Here is a 23,762-nt window from a genome sequence, read left to right on the forward strand (position 1 = left end):
AGACAGCATGCTGGGATCTGTAGGGCACAGTAAAGACAAGATTGACTCAGAGGCAGATGGGGAATGAGTTGTGGGAGAGCTTGAGCAGAGGAGTGACACAATCTAACTCCTCTTCTCCAATGATCACTCTGGAGGCCACGTCGGGGACAGACAGAAGGGGCAGAAGCAGAGAGACCACGCATGAGGCTATGCAATAATCTAGGCCAGAGAGAAGTAATGGAGGCGAAGACAAATGGTGGGATTCTGGATATATTTTGAATCTAAGAGGATTTACAGACAGATCAGATGCGGGGTGTGAGAAAGTAAGTTCTCCAGATTTTAGCGCAGGCACCTAGAAGGTTGGAGTTGCTATCTATCATCTGAGATGGGGACTGGAAAAAAGTCTTGGGGGCCCTGTAGACCTGAACCTTCCAGGCCCTCCTTCTGGCTTCTCTGTGTCTAAGAAGCAAGAACACGATGCCCCAACCACCCCAGGCTGGGATGCTCCAAGCCCCCAGCCACCAGGCTCAGGCTCCTCCCTGACCACCAAGGCCCCCACTGGCTTAGACCCCACCGCAGCCCAGTAAAGACCACCCCTATTCTCATGTCCTCTAGGCAACTGGAGATCACTGGGCGCTGGGAGCGACTCCTTGAGCGTCTCCGAGGGCAGAAGAAGCAGATGGCAGACCTGCAGGCTGTGCTGAGCTTGCTGCAGGAGATGGAGAACGCCTCCAACCAGCTCAAGGAGCTCCAGGTGGGCCCCGCACCAGCAGACAGCGCCCCCCCCCCCCAGGCCAACACAGCAGGTGCCCGAGCACGGGAACTCAGGGGGCCCCAGCGCTCTGGGGCTGCAGCAATCACTTGTCCACCCCTGGCAGGTGCTGGCCAGCTCCACAGCCTGGGGGCAGCAGTTGGCAGAGACAGTGCAGCTGCTGCAGAAGCAGGACCTGCTGGAGGCCCAGGTCTCGGCCCACGGAGCCCATGTGCGCCACCTTGCCCTCCAGACCGCGGAGCTGGACTCGTCCCCAGGCACTAGTGTGGAGGTGCTGCAGGCCAAGGCCCAGGCGCTGGCCCAGCTCCACTGGAGCCTGGTGTCCCTCGTCAAGGCCCGGTAAGAGCTCAGCCCCCTCTTCTACCTTCTCCAGGATTTTCGTGTAACCCAGTGTACCTCCTGCCCAGGTTAAAAATACTGCTGACTTGGCAACTTCCTCCACGTTGACCCTCACCCCCCACTCTTCTGGGCCCCCTGTTGAGTCATCCAGAACAAGAAAACTCCTGTCTCAGGGGAAGTGTCTGAGCCTGGTGGGGAGGCCACTCCCCAATCCCTTCGGGGTCCCTTGCCGTCCCTCAGGCGGGCCTTGCTGGAGCAGAGCGTGCAGCAGGCAGAGTTCCTGCACAACTGTGGGGAGGAGGAAGCCTGGCTGAGGGAGCGCCAGCAGCTGGTGCAGGAGGAGGCCGTGGGCCGGGACCTCAGCCAGATCAGAGCGGGCCTGCGGAAACACAAGGTACCTGCCGCCCGCTGCCCTGCCAGTCCCCACCTTGCTGCCACCCTTTCTTCCCCTCCCTTCGCCCAGCTCCCGACTCTGCACCCCGCCAGGCCCTGGAAGCCGAGCTGCGCCACCACCAGGCCGTGTGCGCTGATCTTGTGCGGAGGGGATGCGACCTGGGTGCCCGCGGGCCCCCCACGCGGCCGGATCCCCGCGAGAGGGCCGAGGCGCTGCAGGGCGCGTGGCAGCGGCTCCGGGCCCGGGCGGCCCGACGGGGGGCGCGGCTGCAGGCGGCTCTGCTCGTCCAGCAGGTAGCGGGGCGGCGGGGTGGCGGGCGGCCGGGCAGGCGCGCGGGGTCGCCGGGTGCTCAGCCTGCCCTCCTCCCCGCAGTACCTGGCCGACGCGGCGGACGCGGCCTCGTGGCTGCGAGAGCAGCGGTCGGCGCTGGCGAGCGCTCCGTGCGGCCGGGACCCGGAGGCCGCCGAGGCCCTGCTGCTGCGCCACCGGCGGCTGGAGCGCGCGCTGCACGCGTTCGGGGCCGAGCTGCGGCAGCTGGACGAGCAGGCGCGGGCGGCCGCGGCCCAGGTGTCGCTCACGGTGCGTGCGGCCCGGCAGGGCCCCAGAACTACGGGCCTCCAGCTCCCAGTGCACGCGTGGTCTCAGCGCTGCGCCTGTGTCCCGTGACCGCTCGGAAGGTGGAGATGGGAGGGCTTTTGTGGCCGCTGACCTGGGAATCCTGGCTTTCCGCTGGGCCGGGGGAGCGGGCACCCATCCCCAGCAACAGCCCGCCTCCCGCCCAGCCCAGTGCGGGGCATCCTGTCTGCCCACGCCTATGGAGGTCATCCAGTATAGTCTGGCTTTGCTCGTTTCGCCCGCCAGTTTCCAGGCATTAACCAGGCATTCCTTCTGGAATGCCCTCTTCTCTTTTACCAGCCCAGGGACAACCGCTGGCCCCTCCCTGCCAAGCCTTCTGTGCTTAGGGGAGCCCGCAGTGGACATGCTGCCCTCTGTCCTGTCACTACAGGTGGTGTCTGCCCTGAGCTCTCCAAAGGAAGGCCTGAGGCACCTGGGGACCTGGAGTGAGGTCTCCTGCCACTCCGCCCCCCCGGGCACCCAGAAGATGGCCCTCTCGGCTGAGCCTGACGCTAACTTTGACCCTAACACCATACTCCAGACACAGGACTGCCTGAGCCAGGACTATGAGGGCCTGCAGGCCTTGGCAAAGGTACCGCTCTTGTTCAAGAAGACGGTCAGGGAGCACCTGCTCTGTACAGGACCCTGAGCTGTGAGCCCAGAGACTGAGCACTTACTGGACGTGCACGCCGGCCGCAAGGAGTTTACGTCATGGCAGGGAGGATGAGAAGTCAGTAGATGGCTGTAGGTGTGCTGGGAGCCCAGGTCAGGCTGGGAGCTGGGGAGGGCATCTCTGAGGAAAGGACACTTTGGCTGAGACTAGAACAAGGAGGGGCTAAGAGCAGGTAAAGCCGGGCGGGGTGGGGGGGCAGGGGAGACGGGGAGACCATGCCCTAGGCAGGACCTATGCCAAGGCAAGAAGGAGGCCCTGGAGGAGTAAAGGCCAGAGTGCCTGGAGCCCCGAAGTGAAGCTGGGAGGGGTAGGCTGCAGGGGGAGAGCCTGGAGGGCTAGGCAGAGCCAGTTCCCACAGAAGTATGGCTGCACCTGAGAGCCAGATCAAAAGAGTACATTCTGCCCGGAGGGGTGACGGGATGGCTCTGAGGGCCCTATGGGGAAGCTGACCTCACCCCCACCCCTGGGCCGGCCTCTCCTCAGCACCACAGGGCACGGCTGGAGGGGACAGTAGCCCTGTGTGGCTTCCATGGCTTCTGTGGGGAGCTGTGGTCCTGGCTGGAGAACCAGACAGCCCTGCTCCGAACGCTGCAGCCCCAGGCCCACAACTTGGAGGTCACACAGCTCACATATGAGGTACTGCCCCCGTTGGGCCGAGGTGGGGGTCTCAGCTGCTCGGCCCCGCTGCCCCTCCTTCTCCCCCATCCTTCTCCCTCCCTGCCTCTCCGGTATTTGCGCCCGTGCCTGACCTGGCCATGTTCACTCTAGTCCTGTCTGGGAAGGAGGAGCAGGGCGTCTGGCCTTGAATTTTTTTTTTATTGAGGTATAACTGATGTATGACATGATATCAGTTTCAGGTATGCAACATGAGGATAGGATATTTGTATGTATTGTGAAACGATCACCACAGTAAGTCTAGTTATCATCAACATATAACATATTATTAACATAATGACCCAATACACGTATATGTTTTACAATAAGTCTAGTTAACATCCATCACCACACACAGTTACAGAATTTTTTTCTTGGGATGAGAACTGGGGGGCTCTTTCAACTTTCAAATATGCAACACAGTATGATTAACTGTAGTTCCCATGCTATATATTCCATCCCCATGACTTATTTATTTTATAGCTAGGAGTTGGTGCTTTTTGACCCCCATTACCCATTGCACCCACCCCCAATTCCCTACTCTGACAGCTACCAATCTGTCCTCTGTATCTTGTTTTGTTTTGTGTTTTTAAGTCCCCCATTGAAGTAAGATCATACAGTGTTTATCCCTATCTGACTTATTTCACGTAGCGTAATGCCCTCACGGTCCATCCCATTGTCCCAAATGGCAAGATTTCATTCTTTTTTATAGTATGAAAGAAATATTTAATTCTCTTGGATGTGGTAGGTATATATACCACATCTTCTTTTTCCATCCATCAGTGGACATTTGGGTTGCTTCCATATCTTGGTTATTGTCAATAATGCTGCTACAAACATGGGGGTGCAGATTATCTTTTCAAGTTAGTGTTTTCATTTTCTTTGGCTAAACACCTAGAAGTGGAATTGCTGGACTATGTGGTAGTTTTATTTTGCATTTTTTGAGGAACGTCCGTATTCTTTTCCATAGTTGCTGCACCACTTGACTTTCCCACCAACGGTGCACAATGGTTGCCTTTTCTCCAAGTTCTCGCCAACACTTTTTTCTAGTCTTTTTGAGAACAGCCATTCTAACAGGTGTGAGGTGATCTCTGGTTGTGGTTTTCATTTGCATCTTCCTGAAGATTAGTGATGTTGAACACCTTTGAATGTATCTGTTGGCCATCTGTATGTCTTCTTTGGAAAAATGTGTATTCAGGTCCTCTGCCTGTTTTTCAATCAGATTATTTGCTTTTGGTGTTGAGCATTTTGAATCTATTGTTGTTTCTGGTATAAGGTAGGGGTCCAGTTTCATACTTTGCATGTGGCTGTCCAGTTTTCCCAGCACTGTTGAAGAGACTGTCCTTTCCTCATTGTATATCTTTGGCTCCTTTGTCATAAATTAATTGACCGTATGTACATGGTTTATTTCTGGGCTCTCTATTCTGTTCCATTGATCTATATGTCTGTTTTTATGCCAAGACCACACTGTTTTGATTACTATAAGTAATTACTATAGCTCATTATAGTAAACTATATAGTTTGAAATCGGGGAGCGTGATGCCTCTGACTTTGTTCTCAAGACTGCTATTCCTGTTCAGAGTCTTTTGTGTTTCCATACAAATTTTAGGATTGTTCTATTTCTGTGAAAAATGCTATTGGAATTCTGATGGGATTATATTGAATTTGTAGGCTGCTTTGAGTAGTTTGGACATTTTAATAATATTAATTCTTCCGATCCATGAGCATGCTATATCTTCCCATTTATTTATGGGTTTTTTCCCAGTTTCTTTCATCAGTGTCTTATAGTTTTCAGTGTGTAGGTTTTTCATCTCTTCTGTTAAATTTATTCCTAGGTATTTTATTCTTTCTAATGCAATTGTAAATGAGATTTTTTTTTAAATCTCTCTGATAGTTCATTATTAGTGTACAGAAACGCAAAATATTCCCATAGATTGATTTTGTGCCCTGCAACCTTGCTGAATTCATTTATTTGTTGTAACAATTTGTTGGTGGGGTCTTTAGGGTTTCTGTATATAATACGCTGTCATCTGCAAATAGTGACAGTTTTACTTCTTTCTAATTTGGATACCTGGCTTTGAACTTTTAAAGGACCCTCCCAGCCCTTTAAGGACAGAGATCCCAGTCCTTCGAGAGGGATCCAACTCAAACACCTATGTAGCAGAGCGTGTCTGAGGTCATTTGTAGTCTTGAGGGCAGTATGGGAAGAGAAGAAGCTCCCTCAAGGCCTGGGTCTTCCTTTCCTCAGAACTTCCTCACTGCTCTGGCTGTGGGGAGGGGCTGCTGGGCTGAGGTCAGCAGCAATGCGGAGCAGCTGAAGCAGAGATATCCTGAAGATACCCCCCAAATCCAGCAACAGCAGGAGGAACTGAGCCGGAGGTAAGAATGAGGGAGTGCAGGATGGGCTGAATGCAGTTCCCAGGCCTGCATGCCTGCTTACCCACCTCCCCAGATGCCAAGAGCAAACACTGGGCATGTCAGAGACAGGGTGTGGGGCGGCCAGCCTGGTAGCAGCTATTTTGTGAGGCCCTGGCCAAGGCCCTAGGATGGATGGGGATGTCCCCGTGCTGGAGACATCCCTGCTCCCTCCGCTCAGGTGGGGGCAGCTGGAAGCCCTGAAGAAAGAGAAGGAAACGCAGCTGGTACGCACCACAGGTGTGTGCAGTTTTCTGCACAAGTGTGGATCCACACAGGTCCAACTGCAAGACCTGATACTCCAGCTGGAAACCCTAGAGCTGGGGCAGTCAGAGGACAGCCACCGTGCCCTGCAACTGGCCCAGCAGAAGATGCTAACGCTGGAGAGCAGCGTCCAGTACCTGCAAAGAGCGGCCATGAAGTACAGCCTGGGTTTGGCACAGTGACGGGGCCCTGGGAGGCAGGGGAGGACTGAGCAGGGTTGTGGAATGAGGTTGGGCCAGAAGTTGGAGGATGGGCAGGATGTGCTGTCTGAAAGGCAGGGGCGCAGGTGGGGGAAGAGCATGAGGAAATGCTCCGAGGAAAGGGCGAGCCACACAGACTTGCTGCCCCTAGGGGAGGGGGAGATGGGAGTGCGGAATCGCCACCCCTTCCCCTGGGGAATCCAAGCCTGGACCCCAGGCCCCGGGGCAGTGCACTGACGAGGCGGTGGACCCCATCTCCCAGAGCGGAGGAGTCGGACCCCACAGAGAGCCGGTCCCTGCAAGAACAGGTGGAGCGGCTGCACGGGCTGCTGGAGCGGGGACAGCAGCATGTGGCCCGACAGGCCAGGGCCCAGGCCGAAGCGCGGGCGCGGCGGAGCTTCCTGCGGGAGAGTCAGCATCTGCTGCTGTGGGCGGAAGGTGTCTGGGCTCAGCTGCGCAGCGAGGCGAAGGTGGTGGATGTGGCCTCAGATGTGGCCTCGGCCCAGCAGCTGCTGATGGAGCACAGAGACCTGCTGGAGGAGATCCAGCTGCAGCAGGAGAGGTCAGGATGGGAGGGCAGACAGGGCGGGCTTCGGGCTGGCTAAGGCCTGTGGGGACAGGCCACCAGAGAGGGAGAGGCAGGAAGCAGAGTGTCACCCGGGAGAGTAGCCCAGGCTAGTGTCCAGCAGGTTTTAAGGAGGGGGATGTAACCAAGAACTGGTCAGGCATCCTGCATACTTCAGGGAGGGGGGTTGGGATGCAGGGCAGAATCTGAGCTTCCTGGAAGGTTCTGTCAAGTGCAGGCTTGGCCATATTCCATCCAGGTGAGCCTGATGGATTGCTTTTAGTCAGGGCAGCCTAGCCTCCCAAGGCATTCCAGATAATGCAGACCCCACAGGCTCCTGGAGTCAGATGGCTCCTCAGGATGGCTGGACCTCTCATCCTGCAGGGATGACGGCACAGGTCTGTCAGGCAGGCAGGGTCACCACGCACAGTCCACAGGCTGTGCCCACATAGGGGAGCCCAAAGGTGACCGAGTGGGCACTCAATCCATCCCATCCTCTGCTTCCGGACTCTACTAATGGTTCAGGGCTGCCTCACCTCAGAGGAAGTGGAGCCTTTTCTAACCCACACAAAGGTGTCACCTGTCCCCAAGCTGTGTGCCCGTGCACTCAACTGGCTGAGAGGCACCCTTTCTAATGCTCATGAGCATACGGTGGCACGGATGCGGTTTGAGGGACCCTTCTCCTTGCCTGGGCATAGCCAGTAGAATGGTGGCCTGGAACAAGGGTGTGACAGGACAGGGAGCAGGGCCACTACTGAGACCTAAGGAGTGTGCTAGGCCCGGTATGTTCTGCGCATCACCGGTGCGCCCAGGCGCAGCTGCTCCAGGGGACAGGTGAACCACTGGGGCTACCGTCCTCAGACGCCCCTGCCAGGTCCCCCTCTATCGGAGCTCTGAAATGAATGATCAAGGGAGAGGAGCGGAAGGGGGAGGAGGGGAGCTGACGGGGTTTGACCTTCTGCCTGTCATCCTGGACAGGCTGCAGCAGCTGGAGGCCCAGGGCCAGGCCATTTCTGCCTTGGACTCCCCAGACTCCCAAGAGGTGGCCCGTGCTCTGAGGCTCCTGAGCCAGCAAGGCCAGGGCCTGCAGGCCGCCTGGGAGCAGCGATGGCAGCAGCTGCAGGAGGGACTGGAGCTGCAGAGATTTGGCAGAGAAATAGATGGTTTTGCTGCTACCTGTGCCAGCCGCGAGGCCTTCCTGCAGCAGGACAAGCTTGGGGTAGGGGGCCAGGGATACGGGGCTGCAGGGCTGCTTCCCCATCACTGGGGGGAGCTTTGAAGTCGGGGGGGGTGGGCTGGTGGCCCTGGGGCCAGCGGTGGACAAGATGGTGCTGACCCCATCGTCCCAAGCATGACCCCGGGTCTCTGCACCCCCAGGACGATGTAGGGGAGGCCCAGAGCCTGCTGCAGCAGCACCAGGAGTTTGGGTGGCTCCTGGGTGTCCTTGGCCGTCGAGCAGAGGCTCTGTGGGCACATGGCGAGAAGCTGGCCCCCAGCCAACACCCTGCTGCGCACAAGTGAGTCAAGGCCTGCGTGCGCAGCACCTGCCACCTTTCTTTCCCGGCCTGCAAAGCCTGCGGCCTGGAGGCTGGGAGGGGGTGTGGGGGGCAGGGCAGCAGCGGGGCACACCCTGGGCTGCGGTGGGCCTTGGGCGGAGTGGAGCGCCCCCCCCCAGCCCTCCCCCTCTCCATCTGGCCTGCAGGGTCCGAGAGCGGCTGCAGAGCATCCAGGTACAGTGGGCCAGGGTCCAGGAGAGGAGTGAGCAGAGGAGGAGGCAGCTGCTGGCTTCCCTCCGGCTCCAGGTGAGGCCGGCCCGAGTCCCGCCCCCCCCCCCCCCCAGGAGTGCCTAGGAGTCCGCGGCTGCGGAGCCGTGCAGAGCCTTCTACAGTTTGCAAAGCACTTTCCCATGTGTTCTGTCATTGACCCTCATGGCCCCTCTTGTGAGACCGCATTATGGCTCTGATTTTTCCAGATGAGGAGAACAGGCTGAGGCCACACTGTTCGGAGGCAGCACTGGACCCAAAGTCCTGATAAACCCCCTTGCCCTCCCTTGTCTGCTGACTCCCCTTGCCCATCATTTCTGGCCACAGTCTAGGCCCATGTGTGTGCCATGGGCACCCGCTGCAGACCTCGGCTCTGTTACATATTTTTTCAGCCCCCACAGGGGCTCAGAGCTGGGTCAGTCTACAGGTCTCCTGTAGCATAAGCCTATTAGGAGAGAAATGGCCGTACATGATCTGAGGTGGGCTGAGTAGTGAGAACTGACCGAGTGCTCTTGTTCTCTGGGCCCAGGGACCATGGGGCCCAGGCCGTCCCTCCCCGGGCCTCCTCCTACCATGAGGGGAAACCTTTCCCTCCCCATCTCAGCTTCCCTGCCCCCACTTGCGAGCAGTAACCCAGGCCCCACCTGGCACACTGGGTCCTGCGCTTTCCCGTGGAGGTCCGTGAGACCCCTCTCTCTAGAGGTTCATGCAACAGCCCTCACCCCTGGTCATGAGACCCATTCTCTCCTGGTTCTTGGGCAGAAATGGAAGCAGGATGTGGCGGAGCTGGTGCTGTGGATAGAGGAGAAGGGGCTGAGGGCAGCGGATGAGCCTTCCCGAGAGCCCAGCAACATCCTGCAGCAACTCAAGCGGCACGAAGCAGCTGAGCGCGAGCTGCTGGCCACCTGTGGGCACGTGGAGGGCCTGCAGCAGGTGGGGGCGCCGGACAGGGGTGCAGGGCCTTTTCTTCTTCAAATACCGAGCCCAGATGGATGGCCTGTTTCCATGGAACAAATTCACCGCAGGAAGACTCATTCTCAGTTACTGCGGAATTAGGATCCCCCAGATTCCTCCCCCACTCAGCTGGGTACCCCTCTGTCTTGGTGCCCAAACCAGCCCAGAACGCCTCCATCATCTCTCCCCGCAACGCCACCCCCAGCTCTCCGGGCAGCTCTGGTGCTGCCACCTCCACCTGAACAAAGACTTCCCTACCGATCCACTGCGCGCTCACCCTGCTCGACTGGGAGCATCGGGGGAAAGCCCGCCCGCCTCTGCCCACAGATTTGGGGCTGCGGGAAATGCCTGAGCCCTTGCAGCCTGGAGAATGCAACCTGTAGCCAACTACCTGCCCCCGCCCCCGCCCCTGCCACCTGGGTCCCGCCTGCTGTGGCCCCTCATGGTACCAGCAACTCAACAAAATTCCCTCGGCCTTTGTGTCCGCTCCAGGTGGGGAGACAGCTGTCAAGCGACAGGCCCCGTGCCCGGGAAGATGTGCAGGCCAGCCTCCAGTGCCTGAGTAGCAAGTGGGAAGAGCTGAAGCACAAGCTGGCCGAGCAGGGGGACCGGCTCCGGCAGGCCAGACAGCTTCTGGGGCTGCTGCAGGTCTGCCAAAGAGGGGCAGGGCACAGGAGGGAGACTGAGGCTGCGCTGGGCCAGGCTGGGGGGTGGGGGGAACAAGCAGGACGGGAAGGGGTGGGGAGGAGTCTGGGGTATTCTGCTAACTCTGGAGTAGCCCTGGGAAGTCCTGCAGTCTTTAGAGGCCTCTAGCTTCTGGCAAGGGGAGCCCAGCTTTGCCAGTGTGCCTCCTGTGTGCCCAGGGTGTAGTCAGCACAACCGGAATCCCTGTGGGGGAAGAAGCATGAGGGGACGGGAGTGTTCATGAGGCTCCGGGTGCGGGGCGGGGGGGCACGACGGGGGGTCCGGGGTCCCGAGCAGGTCCTCAGTGAATCTGGTAAGCTGCAGGCGGTGTGGTCTCGGAGTCCAAGAACTTGCAAGCCTACGCTGCAGAGCCCTGCACTCTCCCCAGGCTGCCGAGGAGAAGATGGAGCAGCTGGACGGGGCCCTGCAGAGCGCAGAAACCGGGCAGGACCTGGGCTCGAGCCGGGGGCTCCAGAAGCGGCACGGCCAACTGGGAAGCGAGAGCCAGGCCCTGGCCGGCAAGATGGCTGCCCTTGTGTCCCAGGCCCGCCAGGGGCTCACTTCCCAGACCATCGTGGAGCAGACCCAAAAGTGCCTACAGAGGTACCCACCGGCTTGCTCCATCTTCACCCCACTCTGTGCCACCCCCCACCATGTGAATATGAGGACGGTTTCACCCCCTGAGCCCAGCAGTGGCATCTACAGGACTTGAGGTTGTCCAAATCTCCTCCCCTTACAAGGAGGGTCATTCCTGGCTTAGGAAGGCCAGAGACCCCAACTTGGCATCCTCAGTACCCCACAGTCTGAAGTCAAGCAGGTCACCTGGGCGAAGGGTTGGGCCCTGGGCCCTCTCCAGCTGCCTCCCTGTTGTCAGATGAGGCTTTCCCCCATCCTCTGCTTTGTTCCTCGTGGGTCCCTGGCTGGGCTGTGGAAAGCCCTGAGGGCCTTGTCCGTCCCCCTCCACCGCCATTCCCACCGTCCGCCCTCTTCTGCCTCCCCCCAGGTTCGAGTCCCTGCAGGGACATCTGGCCGCCCGGCGCCTACAGCTGCAGGCCTCAGTGGAGCTGTATCAGTTCTACCAACTGAGCAATGTGGAGCTCACTTGGGTGGCTGAGCACATGCGCAGTGCCGGCTCTGCCCCATGCACCAGCGGTGCCCAGAGCTTTTGCCGCAAGCACGAGGTAGCGGCCCCCTTTTCCTTCCAGGATCCTTGACCTCCCATTCCTAGACTTTAGAATATCACCAGTCAGGGTGTCCCGATTTCCAAGTCTCTGCCCCCAGTTATTCCCTGCCCAGGAGTTTTGCCCCAGTGGAGCCCGGAGCCACATCCACGGCTCTGTTCCAGGCCCCCTGTGACTAAGGGAACCCGGAGGTGACAGCCTGTCATCCTGTTCTATGGCAGGAGCTCCGGGCGGAGGTGAAAGCCCACCAGGGACAGGTGCAGCAGGTTCTGGGCTCCGGACGGAGCCTTGCAGCCTCGGGGCACCCCCAAGCCCCCCGCATCCTGGAGCAGTGCCAGAAGCTGGAGGACCACTGGGCAGAGCTCGAGCAGACGTGTGAGGCGCAGGCCCAGTGCCTGCAGCAGGCTGTCGCTCTCCAGCAGGTAGGAAGTGGAGAGCACCCGGGATCACGCTGTGAGGTCTACAGGAGCTGGGCCTCTCAGGGGGCGCGTCAGTTGTGAGAACCCTGGCCCGGGAGCTGGCTAGTCCCCAATAGGCACAGAATCCTCTCCGCTCGGGCTGTTGGAGAGCCTAGCATGATGTCCCCGAGGGGTGGTGGAAGGTCCCATCTGACATCATCAGGGTGAGGTGGCCTCATTCCTGGCAGTGTTTGCTGGCTGCGTCGGAGCTGGAGGACTGGGTGAAGGAGAAGCAGCCCCTGGTGAGCAGTCAGGACTGTGGTGAAGACGAGGCAGCAACCATCAGGCTCATTGGGAAGCACCAGGTACCATGTCCCGGGCAGCCTCCACACGGTCTGCACCGGGGTGACGATGAGCCACGGAGAGGGCTGTCACACTTGCAGAGGGCACATCCTCCTTTCCAGAGGCACAGAGCCCTGCTGTTTCTCCCTGAAGATATGGCCAGCTCCTTTCCTGCCAGCCCACCAAGTCCAGCAAGGCCCCCTGCCCATCCCCAGTGCTCCCCTTCTTCAGAGACAGCCCTTTGAAGAATTCCTGCCCCCCTTCTTGGACCAGTTTACACTGACCAGTTTACACCCCTGCAGCCTTGGGATTTCTCTGCTTTCTTCCTCTCTTGCCCCAGCACCTTCTCCCCTCTTGGGGTCACCTGTTCTAACCCTCCCCACATCTTCCGCAGGGTTCTTCCTCCCACACTTTGAATGTCACCCTTTGAGTTAACCAAATGCCCTCCTGAAACCTACCTCCCCCCACAAGCATCCCCCTGGTTAAAGGGAGGGAGGCCTGGAGCACCCTCCTCCTTCCTGGTCTCGGACTCTCAGGACCCCACAGCCCTGGACCCCACAGCAGCCCTGGTTCCGGCTGGCACTGAAGCGTCCTCTTGCCTGGGCATGGGTTTCTCAGCCATTCCTACAGGGCGTGCCTAGAGCCATGCCCTTGTGGCGCTTCGGTGTCCCAGACATCCTGGGCAGCTCGCTTAGCCCCGGCTGTCGCAGTCTACTGTATCGTTGGGATCTAGTGCAGTGCCTCCCGTGCCCTCCCCCCTTGGCCTCACTTACCCTCCCTTGCTAAATAATGAGCCCTCTGAGGGCACCCCTATGTCCTCACTTCTATGGAACAGTAAGAACTCCATCAGTATCGGGGAGGTGGGTGATGGGTGCATGGCTGGAGAGATGGGTTGGGGATGAATGGTGGGTAGATGAGTGGATGGATGGGTCTGAGGATCCGTGGCTGAATGGATGGGTGGGTAGATGAAGTAGCCACCCAGTCTGCGCCTGGCCTGGGTGCATGTGTTCTGGCAGGCCCTGCAGCAGGAACTGGCTCTCTATTGGAGCTCCCTGGAGAAGCTTGACCAGAGGGCGCAAAAGCTCGCTGGCCCCGGGGCCGCTGAGCCGCTGGCCGTGGTCCGGGAGAGGCTCCGGGAGCAGCTGCAAGCACTGCGGGAGTGGGCAGCCACATGGTAAGGGCCACTGCACCCACTCTGGGTACGGGGGGCCTAGCCACGGTTGACTGTTCCCATACTGTGACCCTGAGTTGGAAGCAAACCATGGCCCCAGGCCCACAGAGATGTGTCAGAGGAGTCCTTGCTGGGTGTCACTCACCTCCTTCCATCAAGTCCGCAACCAGGCCCGCTGGGCAGGAGCTCAGCCCCCTGCACCCAGCTCCCAGCTCTCGTTTCTTCCCTGCATATGCACCCGCTGCCCTGCACTGGCCCTCTTGGCTTTACTTCTCCCCGAATCCAGAGCCACAGGCTTGCGCAGAGACCACAAATAAGCTCCTTCAGGTTCCCCCCTTCCGCTGGGCCAGCTGTCCCCAGGGGAGTGTGCAGGTGGGAACCACGGGCTGTCCCCCCAGGGGCCGGGAGCTGGAGGGGACTCTGAAGCTGCATGAGTTCATGGGGGAGGCTGAGGAGCTGCAGAGCTGGCTGGCTAGCCAGAAGCTGGCGGCCGGGCCAGTGGAGAGCCTCGGAGAAGACCATGCGCACATCCTGGTGAGAAGGGCTGGGGCTGGGAGGACACCCTCCGGTGGAAGGCTGGGGGCAGCGGGCTGGCCTGCAGGGCTGTGGAGAAGGGGGCCGTGGGAGTCGGGAGTGCTGGCCGAGGACAGGCCTTCTGAGGAGGTGTGCAGGCACGTGGCTGTCCCACCTGTCATTGCCCAGACGGTCAGGAGGCGCCTGCAGCCTTACCAGCGGGGGGCCGCTCCGTCACCCACTCCCCTCTTCTCCTCAGCACCTCCGCACCAAGTTTGCAAGGTTCCAGCACCAGGTGGAGCTGGGCGGCCAGTGGGTGGCAGCCTGCCTGCCGCTGGTAGAGAGCCTGCTGGAGCTCGGGCACAGGGCCGCCCCCAATGCCCGGCAGAGGCAACAGGACCTGCAGTGAGTGCCCAGTGGGCGAGGCCGGGGGTGCAGGTTTGTGGGAGCGAACGGTGCAGGCAGCTCTTGGGGTGTTAAGAGAGGGTAGGCTGCTCTGAGGGCCACGCTGGCTCTGCCTGCCCGCGAGGATTCTAGAGAGGGCGCGGGTCCCAGGGAGGCTGAGCCAGGCCCTGGTGACCGCGGCCTAGAAGGGAGGCAGAGCTGGGTGTGCAGGTCAGGGAGTCCTGCCCGGACCCCCGGGGACACTTTTCCAAACCCCTGGCTCCCGGGACTTGGGGAAGGAACTGCCTAGCTGCCACCCGGCTGGCGTGGGTCCCTCCCGGCCCCAACTCCAGCCTGCGGGCTCTGAGGCCAGGCCTGACTTGTCCATGACCCCTGGCATGGAGCCTGGCCTGGTGGAAGCCCTAGAAGCTCATGAGAGTTGGCCGAGTACATGAGGAATGGAGAAAAGATGTGACTTCTGCCCTTGAACATTCATAATCTGATTGACAATTGAGACTGGAATACACAAGACGGAAGAAGGACCACAAAGCGTAGAAATCAGGGTCTGAGCATGATAGCGACGAAGGACTGAATTCATGGTGAAGCTGGAAAGGCTCCAGGCAGGCCCTGAGGCAGGAAAGGGGGTTCAGAAGGGGAGCTTTGGGCCAGTCCTGGATGCAGCCCAGAGAGGAGGAGGGCTGACAAGACTAGCCAAGGGTGGAATGGGATGCGGCGCCAATGGCTCACCTCCCGTTGGTCTTCCACATTCCCCGGAGACAGGGCTGCCTGGTCGGAGCTGTGGGAGCTGACCCAGGCCCAAGGCCACCTGCTCCAAGACGCCGAGGTCACCCTCAGAGTACACGGAGATCTGTTGGAAGCCCTCATGCAGGTCCAGGTATGAGCCCGAGGGGAGGAAGGGGGTTCTTTCTAGAAGTGGATCCACCCCAGGCTCAGTGCCCCACCCTCTATTTCTGACGGCCGTGGCCATCTCCTCTCCTCAGGAGAAAGCCACAGGCCTCCCCAGTGAGGTGGCCCCAGACCTGCGTGGACTGGAGGCCCAGCTGAGGAGACACGAAGAGCTGGAGCATGAGCTCGTGGGCACTGGGCAGCAGGTGAGCCGGTCTGGCTGCCTCTCCCCCCCGGGCCCCTACAGGCCCCCTCAGGCCTGTCCATCTCTTCCTCTGGGTTTCCCATCCTCCCGCAGGGCCCCCAACTGGGCCTACTGTGCGTGGCAGGGCATGGCTCGAGGGGGGGTTCTGCGGGATGGGCAGGCCCTTCAGCCTCTAGGAGGACGTGACCCTTCCCTCCCTATACTCCACCTGCCCCCAGCTGCAGGAACTGCTAGAGGCCGCGAGCGCAGTACAGAAGCTGGGGCCTGGGCCCCAGGCCCACGCCGTGCGGCAGAGGCAGCAGACTCTGGTGCGGGCCTGGGAGGCCCTGAAGCTACGCTCAGCACAGCGCAGGACCCAGCTGGAGCGGGCGTGCCTCCTGGCCCGTTTCCACCGAGCGGTGGGGGCTCCTTCCTCTTGGGCGGTGTGCGTGTGCGTGCGAGTGTGCGTGCGCGTGCGCATTCCCATGCATGTGCGTGTACTACTGAGGCCCTCCTGCTCTGGAGGGAAACCCAGTGCGGACATGAGTTAGAGGACTGTGGGTACGTCTGGCTGGCTGTCTGGCCGGTCAGGGCACTGAGCACGTGGGCTGGAGCTGAGGGATCCTCCTTGGCTACTTTCTAGTAGCATGAGCGTGAGCAAGGCACGGAGCCTTAGTTGTCGCCCTCTGTTTGTGAGTACGTCCTTCATACACACTGTGCTACTGACCTTGCTTCACCTCTGGAATGAGGTGTTTGGACAAGGATCCGAGGCCCCTCCAGCTCGAACACTGAACACAAATCAGAAGACAGTTTGTAAGTATTAAAGTAGAAATCCTGAGGACGAGGTGAGCAGTGAGGTGTCATAGTGTCCGGGAGGCCTTCGTGAGGCAAACAAGGCCTTGGCCCTTGAAGAGCAGGTGAGCTGGGAAGACTCGGAAGGGAGGAGAAGGAGCTTCTAAGCAGGACGGGCACCAAAGCAAAGGGTGAGGAGTCTCTGTGAGGGTGACGAGGTGGCAAATGTGGACATTTCGTGGACCTGGAAGGATTAGGTTGGATGACTTCAGAGGAACCTGGTGACAAAAGGCCCTGTGAGCCTCAGCGGAGGCTCTGACCTGGGACAGCTACTCAGCCGTGCGAGTGGACGTGGGCAGGCTATAGTTTGGCCTCAGAACCCGGTTCTCTGCCGCCCAGCCCAGCCCTCACCCAGCTCTCTCCCTCCGTCTCCTGGGGACCCAGGTGCAGGACTACACCTCCTGGGTGGCCGCCGTGTGGCAGGAGCTGCAGGAAGAGAACTCCCAGGAGCCCGGCAGTGGCCTTCTAACGCTGCTCAGCGCCCACCGGCAGCTTCGGGCAGAGCTGGAGGCCCGGGAGGAGCTGCACCAGAGGGCCTCCCAGCTGGGCCAGCAGGCGCTTCTGGCTGTAGGGACACCCAGCAAGGAGGTGGGCCCCCTTGTCCGGTGCCCCCCCTCCAGCCTGCCCTGACCTCGTCTGAGCCCGATCACCCCACGCCCTGCCCCGCTGTGCCCTGCTGGCCTCTCGTCAGGGGCTTCCCTCAGGATCGGCTTCCATCTTGTCCGTGCGGCTCTCCCCAGTGCGGGCTCCCCACATGCCCGTCCCCAGGTCCAGGAAGGGCTGCGAGCCCTACAGGATGAGCGGGAGCAGGTGTTCCAGGCCTGGGAGCAGAAGGAAGAGAAGCTGCAGGCCATGCACCGGGAGCAGCTCTTCCTCAGAAAGTGTGGCCACCTGGACCAGATCCTCACAGCCCAGGAGGCAGGTCCCCCTCACCCCACAACTCATGCTCCCCGTGCTCCCCCTTCTTTATCCCTGATGGGAGGCCCACATGGCTGCAAATGGAGGTGGGGAGGCCCAGCTGTCTGGACAGTCCCTAATGGCCTCTTTGACTTCTCCACGGGCTGATCCAGGTCTCCCTGAAAACCAGTGCCCTGGGGAACTCAGTGGAAGAGGTAGAGCACTTGATCCGCAAACACAAGATTTTCCAGAAAGTTCTGACTGCCCAAGATGAGAAGGTAAGAGGCTCAGAGAGAACTGGGCATGCTCAGAAATCGGGGGTAGGGGGGAGAGGGCGGAGTCTAGAAACTTTGGAGAGTTTTGAATGGGGGACATAGAGTGCTTGGTGACCCACAGGTAATGTTGATGTACAGGGACAGCCTATGGGAATAGGGGTGCCTGGTTGGGGCTGGCTGAGCAGAGGGAGATGTATGGTTCAAGAAGAGAGCCACACTGTGGGGATACCAGGGCCCTTTGGCTCCACATGACATGGTCACAGGGGAGCTGTGAGTTTGGTTCTGGCTTGCTGGGAGGACCAGCCAGCCCTGGGCCATGGCGGGCTGAGGGAAGGGCTTCCCGTTGGGCCAGCCTCCCAGTGTGGGAGAGCAGGAGACTGAGCCCCCAACCCTCCCCCGCAGGAGGCAGCTCTGTGTGAGCAGGCGAAGACACTTGGGGGCCCCAACGTGCAGGATCGGCTCCGTACAGTGCTAGAGCATCGGGCTCGAGTGAAGAAGCTGGCAGAGAGCCGGGGACAAGCCTTGCATGCCTCTCTGCTGCTGACTGGCTTCACCAGGGCCGTGACCCAGGTCAGAGGGCCACCCCCAACCCTGTGCCTTCTGCTTGGGCAACATTTTATAGTGCACAGATGACCTTCACCTTCACAGGCTCCTTCAGGCCTCACCACATCCCTGTGATGAGGACACTGGAGTCTGGAAGGTTCAATGGCTTTCCCAGAGGCCTTGCTGGGACCCAGAACATTTGATTCAAAGATACTATGAGCAGAGACCTTGTTGCTTCCTGAGCCTGTGAAGGCTAGGCCAGAGAGAGGCAGGGAGGCAGAGGGAGGGAGCCAAGTATCTGGGCCTGGGAGCAGGCCAGCCTCCCCTCCAGAGGCCCTGCCCAGCCCTTCCCTGGGGCTGGGGGCCGGCTGGGCTAGAAGCACTGGATTACACCTACCCGGCACTGACTCGCCCAGCCCTGGGGGCCAGCAGTCCACTCCCTGGGCTCAGCTGACAGTGAGCGTGTGGGAATCTCTGTGGACTGAAGCAGCCCCGGCATCATGGGATTCATGTCCCCACCCCCACCAGGCCCAGGACTGGATCGAGGAGCGAGTCCAGCAGCTGAAAGAGCCAATCCCTCCTGGGGACCTGAAAGACAAGTTGAGGCTCTTGGGAAAACACCAGGCCTTCGAGGCTGAGGTCCAGGCCCACGAGAAGTTCATAACCTCTGTCACCAAGGTAACAGCCAGGCCCTCGGCCCCAGTCCTACCCCAAAGTGTGGGCTCTCGGGTGGCCAAGGGGAAAGGTCTCAGGCAGGGGGTGGGGCGACAGGCAAGATCTCCGGGTGTCCGGTCTCCCAGGACGGCGAGGCTCTCCTGGCCCAGAGCCACCCTCGGGCAGGAGAGGTCTCCCGGAGGCTGCTGGTGCTGCAGGAACGCTGGCGGAAGCTGAGGCAGGCGGTGGCTCTCCGGGGCCGGGACCTGGAGGACAGATGGAACTTCCTGGAGTTTCTGCGGAGAGCTGACTTTGCAGAGGCCTGGATCCAGGGGACGGTGAGAGGCAGCCGGGCGGGGGCAGAGCTGGGGTGGGCCTGCCGGGCTGAGAGACAGGGGCAAGGACGGGCCTGCAGCTCCCCAGCTCCCTGACAGGCGGGAGCCCCAGCAGGAAGTCCCCAAAGCCACCCCCTGCCCCAACACCACTCGGGGGGCTGGGTGCCCTGGTGCCGGGCCTCAGAGCACTGCCCCCAGACCCTCACCCCTCGGCCTCCACAGGAGGCGATGGTGAACCTGGGCGACCTGGGCCAGGACCTTGAGCACTGTCTGCAGCTCCGCAGGCGGCTCCGCAAGCTCCCAGGAGTCTGGGCCCGGGTAAGGGGGCCCTGTGGGGGAGAGGTCAGTCACTGTGTCCCCACGGGGGACATACCGCTCGAGTAGTGACCCAGCATGGGTCAGGGGAGGGCTCCAGCCACAGCTCCATGCTTACTATCTGCATGTGCTCAGGCAGGCCCCCTCATCTCACCAAGCCGTAGTTTCTCCATCTTTAAAATGGGGATAACAGGGCGCGTGGGTGGCTCAGTTGGTTAAGCGACTGCCTTCGGCTCAGGTCATGATCCTGGAGTCCCGGGATCGAGTCCCGCATTGGGCTCCCTGCTCGGCGGGGAGTCTGCTTCTCCCTCTGACCCTCCTCCCTCTCATGCTCTCTGTCTCTCATTCTCTCTGTCTCAAATAAATAAATAAAATCTTTAAAAAAATAAATAAAAATAAAAAATAAAATAAAATGGGGATAACGCCTGCCTCTTAGGTAAGGGAGCAAGGACATGAGGCGGTGGCTACACCAGTCTATACCTGTGATAAAACTGCAGAGAACTGTACCCCACACACACAGATGCACGCATGCAGAAACAGACACACTTCGAATAAAGCCTGTAGTCGGGTTCGTAGTTATAATGTCCATTTCTTGGTTTCCACTTTGTGCCCCAGTTATATAAGATTTTACCCTCAGGGAGACCTGGGGGGAGGGTACGTGGGGCTTCTCCATACTACTTTTGCAATTTCCTGTGTATCTGTAATTATTTCAAAATTTTAAAAAAGAATGCACGTCTGCCTGGATGGAGTGGATAATCCAGCAGTAAACTGCAACTACCCATAAGCCCCGTTCAGCCTCTTGGCTCCTCCTCACCACACGCACCCCCCAAATCTCTTTCTCTTATGTGCTCTAGACGAAAGAAATAGGACAAATGTAGTCATAGTCAGGTGTTAGAGACCAAACACGCTCCCGTCCTCCCTCCGGCATCAGTACGTACAGTTTGTAAAAGGCCGCGGTGCTCGCCCCCAGCTCCCCTTTGCTAGTGGAATTCACAGCCTCGGTGCCAGGCGCTGCGGTAGAAGGAGCGCCAGAGAGGCTCAAGGAGCGGGGCTCCGATCCCAGCCTGGCCACGCATCAGCCATGGTGGCCTCTGACTCTGCTCTGGCGTCTGTACGAGGAGAGAAGCCCCCTTCCCTGCCCAGCTCGTACGAGACCCTTCCTTGGAAGCACTTTGGGAATTTTAAGCAGCTCCACCAGTACTAGCTGCTCTTACTGGGGGCAGGACCCCTGCGCTCCCTCCCACTGCCGGGGACCCCCACCCCATGGACCCGTAAGCCCCTCTCACTAAGCAGCCCCAGCCCAGGACTTGTAGGGGTGCAGACACTCCGACACCAGGAGACCCAAGCTCACCATTTCATTCCACCATTTGCTTTGCTTTTATCAATTCTTATTCTCAATTCTTATTCTTGCTTTCTTACCAACTGCTTTCCTGAGCAATTTAACTTTAAAGCTTCTGTTAATCATCGCCTGCTGGGTTCTGACCGAGGAGCGTGTTTCCTAGGCTCAGACACGCTGGGGCTGCAGGCCACTAGGGCATCTAGCTCACTGCACCCAGCCGGGGGTGCGGCTGCCTCTGCTCCCCCAACACCCTGCCCCTCACCTCTCTCGGGCCCGGGCAGACCCCCACGTGCTGTGACTGTTCGGGGTGGGTGTTGCCGCTGCCCTCACTGTCTCCCCCCCCCCGCTCCCCCCCTGCAGGACACAGTGAATGACACCCACATCAGGAGCGTCAATGACTTGTCCCTGAAGCTCGAGAACCTGGACCCTGAGCAAGTCAGGACCATCCACCAGCGGCGACAGCAGCTGAATAGCAGGCCAGTCCCAGAGTGGGAGGCAGTGGGGCCAGGAGAGGGGGCTGGAGGGCCACCTCCGACTCAGCCTTACACCCTCCTTGGCAGATGGGAGAGTTTCCATGGCAACCTACTCTGGTACCAGCTGCAGCTGGAAGGGGCCCTGGAGATACATACGTTGTCCCTAGAGCTGGATGACCTCGCGGAGCAGATAGGGGAGAAGGTAAGCAGCAAGACCTAGCAGCGAGGCGGTGCGCTCACCCAGAGTTTCCTGTGTGTCCCACCCCGGCCCCCCTCTCCTCTTCAGCTGGCTTACTGGCGGTAGATGCTGCTGGGGTCCTTCAGGGCTGGGGAGAGGGGTCTGCCAGGGGCTCTCGGGATATCAACTCTGGGCCCCAGAAGACCCCATTACAGGCTTGGTGGCTGGCCCACCTGGCTTCTAGAAACACTGCGGGTCAAGAGGCCAGAGCACAGGTCCCCCTCACACTCTTCCCTCTGATGTCCCTGAGCAAGCCCAGAGCGTGCAGGAGCGTCGCCCCGGAGCGCGTCAGCAACCACAGAGAAACGTGGGCTACATGCTGGCGGAGGGTGGGAGTGGAGAAGTTGTCTGCCCCCCCAGGAAGTCCTGTGCGACACAGATGGTGCTCTGTTCTCGGCGTGCAAGGGGCTCTTGCCTCACTCTTCTTACTCCTCTGCTCCCCGCCCGAGCCAGCCAGGCCTGGCTGTCTGTCCATCCTCAGTTTCCCCCCAGAGGAATGAGAGACCAGTGAGACACGGTGTGTGGGGGCACCACAGAGATGACTGGGTCGGAAGGACATCCATCCCCTGGTCTCTCCTGGGAATCGTCCTCCTTCACTGAAGGAAGGGGCCTGGGGTCAGCAGAGGGCATGGGGAAGGGGGTCAGGTGGAGTACTTGCTTCTCACACAGAAACCCCGTGGCCGGTGACCCCTCAGTGAGGGGGCAGTGGGGCAAAGGCAAAGCCAGTAACGTATTCCTTCCCAGGCCGCCCTGGTCCAGGCCCCGGACTATGGGAAAGATCTGGAGAGCGTGCAGAGGCTGATCTGGAAACACAAGGAGTTGGAGCAAGAAATGGGCCTCCTCCAGGCCCGGGTGGAGGTGTGTCCTCCTCTGTGGGACGCGGCTCAGGCACACAAGGCAGGAGGGCTTCGAGACCCCGGGAGCCGGTAGACTGCGTTCAGCAGTACACCCACCCGGAGACTGGGGGCCTCCTGCAGCCAGGGCTCCCCTGACTACAGCCCCTGAGCCTGGCTTTCCCCCACAGTCCCTAGAGAGGGCGGTGGGCCGCGTCTGCCAGAGAAGCCCTGGGACAGCCCACAGCCTCAGCCGCAAGCAGCTGGAGGTGATGGACAGTTGGTGGCAGCTCTGGAGGGGGGCCCAGAAGCGGTACGAACCCCTGGGCCTCTTTCCTCACAGACTTAGTCCCCGTAGCTTCTCTGTCTCTCCCCTTCCCCTAGACCCTCATCTCCCCTGAGAGCCTTTATCCGTCCTTCAAATAACCGTTGGCATTGTCCCCCTATGAATTCCCAGCCCATGGGCCCTTCTCTGGCTAAGGGGATTTGGGGATGGAGAGCACTGGTGTGGGTGTGAGGGAAAGAGGGGCTCAGAGGCCCCAGGGCTAGCTGATGAACCTGTGGGCAGCGGGGAGTCACTGGATGCCTTACACGAAGCTCAGAAACTGCAGGCCAAGCTGCGGCACTTGGCGGTCTGGGCCCGGGGGCTGCGGGCGGAGATGGAGGGCCGAAGCACCCCGCGCAGCCCGGCCGAGGCCTGGCGCAGGCTGGAGGAGCACCAGGAGCTCAAGGTGAGGGCCGGGACCCTGGGACCTCACCTCGTCTCTGCCCTGTCCCGACCGGTGATCCCACCTTTCTCTTGGGTCCTTTCTCCCTCACCTGCCTCTGCCTTTCTCCTCTTGCATCCCACCCACTCCGCTGTGCTCCCGTCTCGTGCCTCCTCTCTCGCATGGAGGGAGCCCCAGCCTCGGGGATCTGAGGCCAGTCTTGCGACAGGCCGAACTGGACTCCCGGACAGACAGCATCAGCCTGGCCCAAAGCACTGGGCAGCGACTGCTTGCAGCCGGCCGCCCATCTACCCCCGACCTCCGCCAGGCCCTGGCTGATTTAGACCGGGAGCTGAGCAGCCTGGAGGGGGCTTGGCAGGCGCACCGGCTCCAGCTGCAGCAGGCCTTGGACCTCCAGGTAGGCAGCCTCCATCCTGCCCCCACCTAACCCCACCGTCCCCTGGTCAGAGCCAAGCCCAGAGAGGCCGCTATTCCAGGGGTTTGCCCACCACCCAGCGCTCAGCTCGCCCGCAGCAAGCCTGCCGGCTGTGCGATCGTTCTTTTGAGCCAGGGTCTTGGTCCCTGATTTCTCCTCGGGGCACCAACACGGTCACTCCACCTCCAGCAACAGGACCCTCTGCTCACTTCCTTTTGCCTTTTCCTTTCTTGACAGCTGGTTCTGAGTTCTATGGAGCAGATGGAAAGTTGGCTCTGCAGCCAGGAGGCCTGCCTTGCTAGCGGGGGTCCGGGGGTAGGTGCCGACACGGGCTTTACCAAAGCAGCGACCAGTGCTGCCTGAGCTCCCCAGGCCAAGGGGGGGCCCCCCCACCCTCTACCATATCAGTCATCGAAGTCTTCACCCGTCCATGTTTGCAGTCCTTGTGCACCGGGGCGGGGGCTCGGCCCCACAGGGAATGTCCCGGGAGCTTAGAGGGTGAGCGCGGGCCCTTT

General features: G+C 60.2%; 1 protein-coding gene across 1 annotated transcript in view; it reads left to right on the forward strand.

The window, feature by feature from the left end:
• The window catches only part of SPTBN5 (spectrin beta, non-erythrocytic 5), a 44,984-nt gene that overhangs the window by 8,446 nt on the left and 12,776 nt on the right, over nucleotides 1-23,762 (forward strand). Inside the window, exons 7-44 of the mRNA XM_064571741.1 lie at nucleotides 595-733; nucleotides 858-1,090; nucleotides 1,331-1,484; nucleotides 1,577-1,777; nucleotides 1,857-2,063; nucleotides 2,491-2,691; nucleotides 3,256-3,408; nucleotides 5,675-5,805; nucleotides 6,023-6,262; nucleotides 6,568-6,867; nucleotides 7,849-8,089; nucleotides 8,248-8,387; nucleotides 8,573-8,672; nucleotides 9,396-9,566; nucleotides 10,080-10,235; nucleotides 10,660-10,874; nucleotides 11,275-11,452; nucleotides 11,674-11,874; nucleotides 12,099-12,215; nucleotides 13,209-13,366; nucleotides 13,762-13,897; nucleotides 14,136-14,281; nucleotides 15,041-15,155; nucleotides 15,262-15,372; nucleotides 15,590-15,769; nucleotides 16,587-16,790; nucleotides 16,971-17,120; nucleotides 17,273-17,377; nucleotides 17,777-17,944; nucleotides 18,446-18,595; nucleotides 18,718-18,909; nucleotides 19,129-19,224; nucleotides 20,921-21,235; nucleotides 22,016-22,129; nucleotides 22,296-22,417; nucleotides 22,673-22,835; nucleotides 23,041-23,229; nucleotides 23,485-23,562. Of these exons, the coding sequence (XP_064427811.1) occupies nucleotides 595-733; nucleotides 858-1,090; nucleotides 1,331-1,484; nucleotides 1,577-1,777; nucleotides 1,857-2,063; nucleotides 2,491-2,691; nucleotides 3,256-3,408; nucleotides 5,675-5,805; nucleotides 6,023-6,262; nucleotides 6,568-6,867; nucleotides 7,849-8,089; nucleotides 8,248-8,387; nucleotides 8,573-8,672; nucleotides 9,396-9,566; nucleotides 10,080-10,235; nucleotides 10,660-10,874; nucleotides 11,275-11,452; nucleotides 11,674-11,874; nucleotides 12,099-12,215; nucleotides 13,209-13,366; nucleotides 13,762-13,897; nucleotides 14,136-14,281; nucleotides 15,041-15,155; nucleotides 15,262-15,372; nucleotides 15,590-15,769; nucleotides 16,587-16,790; nucleotides 16,971-17,120; nucleotides 17,273-17,377; nucleotides 17,777-17,944; nucleotides 18,446-18,595; nucleotides 18,718-18,909; nucleotides 19,129-19,224; nucleotides 20,921-21,235; nucleotides 22,016-22,129; nucleotides 22,296-22,417; nucleotides 22,673-22,835; nucleotides 23,041-23,229; nucleotides 23,485-23,562 (6,370 nt within the window). The remainder of the gene's footprint in view (nucleotides 1-594; nucleotides 734-857; nucleotides 1,091-1,330; nucleotides 1,485-1,576; nucleotides 1,778-1,856; nucleotides 2,064-2,490; nucleotides 2,692-3,255; nucleotides 3,409-5,674; nucleotides 5,806-6,022; nucleotides 6,263-6,567; nucleotides 6,868-7,848; nucleotides 8,090-8,247; nucleotides 8,388-8,572; nucleotides 8,673-9,395; nucleotides 9,567-10,079; nucleotides 10,236-10,659; nucleotides 10,875-11,274; nucleotides 11,453-11,673; nucleotides 11,875-12,098; nucleotides 12,216-13,208; nucleotides 13,367-13,761; nucleotides 13,898-14,135; nucleotides 14,282-15,040; nucleotides 15,156-15,261; nucleotides 15,373-15,589; nucleotides 15,770-16,586; nucleotides 16,791-16,970; nucleotides 17,121-17,272; nucleotides 17,378-17,776; nucleotides 17,945-18,445; nucleotides 18,596-18,717; nucleotides 18,910-19,128; nucleotides 19,225-20,920; nucleotides 21,236-22,015; nucleotides 22,130-22,295; nucleotides 22,418-22,672; nucleotides 22,836-23,040; nucleotides 23,230-23,484; nucleotides 23,563-23,762) is intronic.

This window comes from Mirounga angustirostris, unplaced genomic scaffold, assembly GCF_029215605.1.
Source record: "Mirounga angustirostris isolate CCGP_5_RB_7025 unplaced genomic scaffold, mMirAng1.0.hap1 SCAF_9, whole genome shotgun sequence".
NCBI classification, from domain to species: domain Eukaryota; kingdom Metazoa; phylum Chordata; class Mammalia; order Carnivora; family Phocidae; genus Mirounga; species Mirounga angustirostris.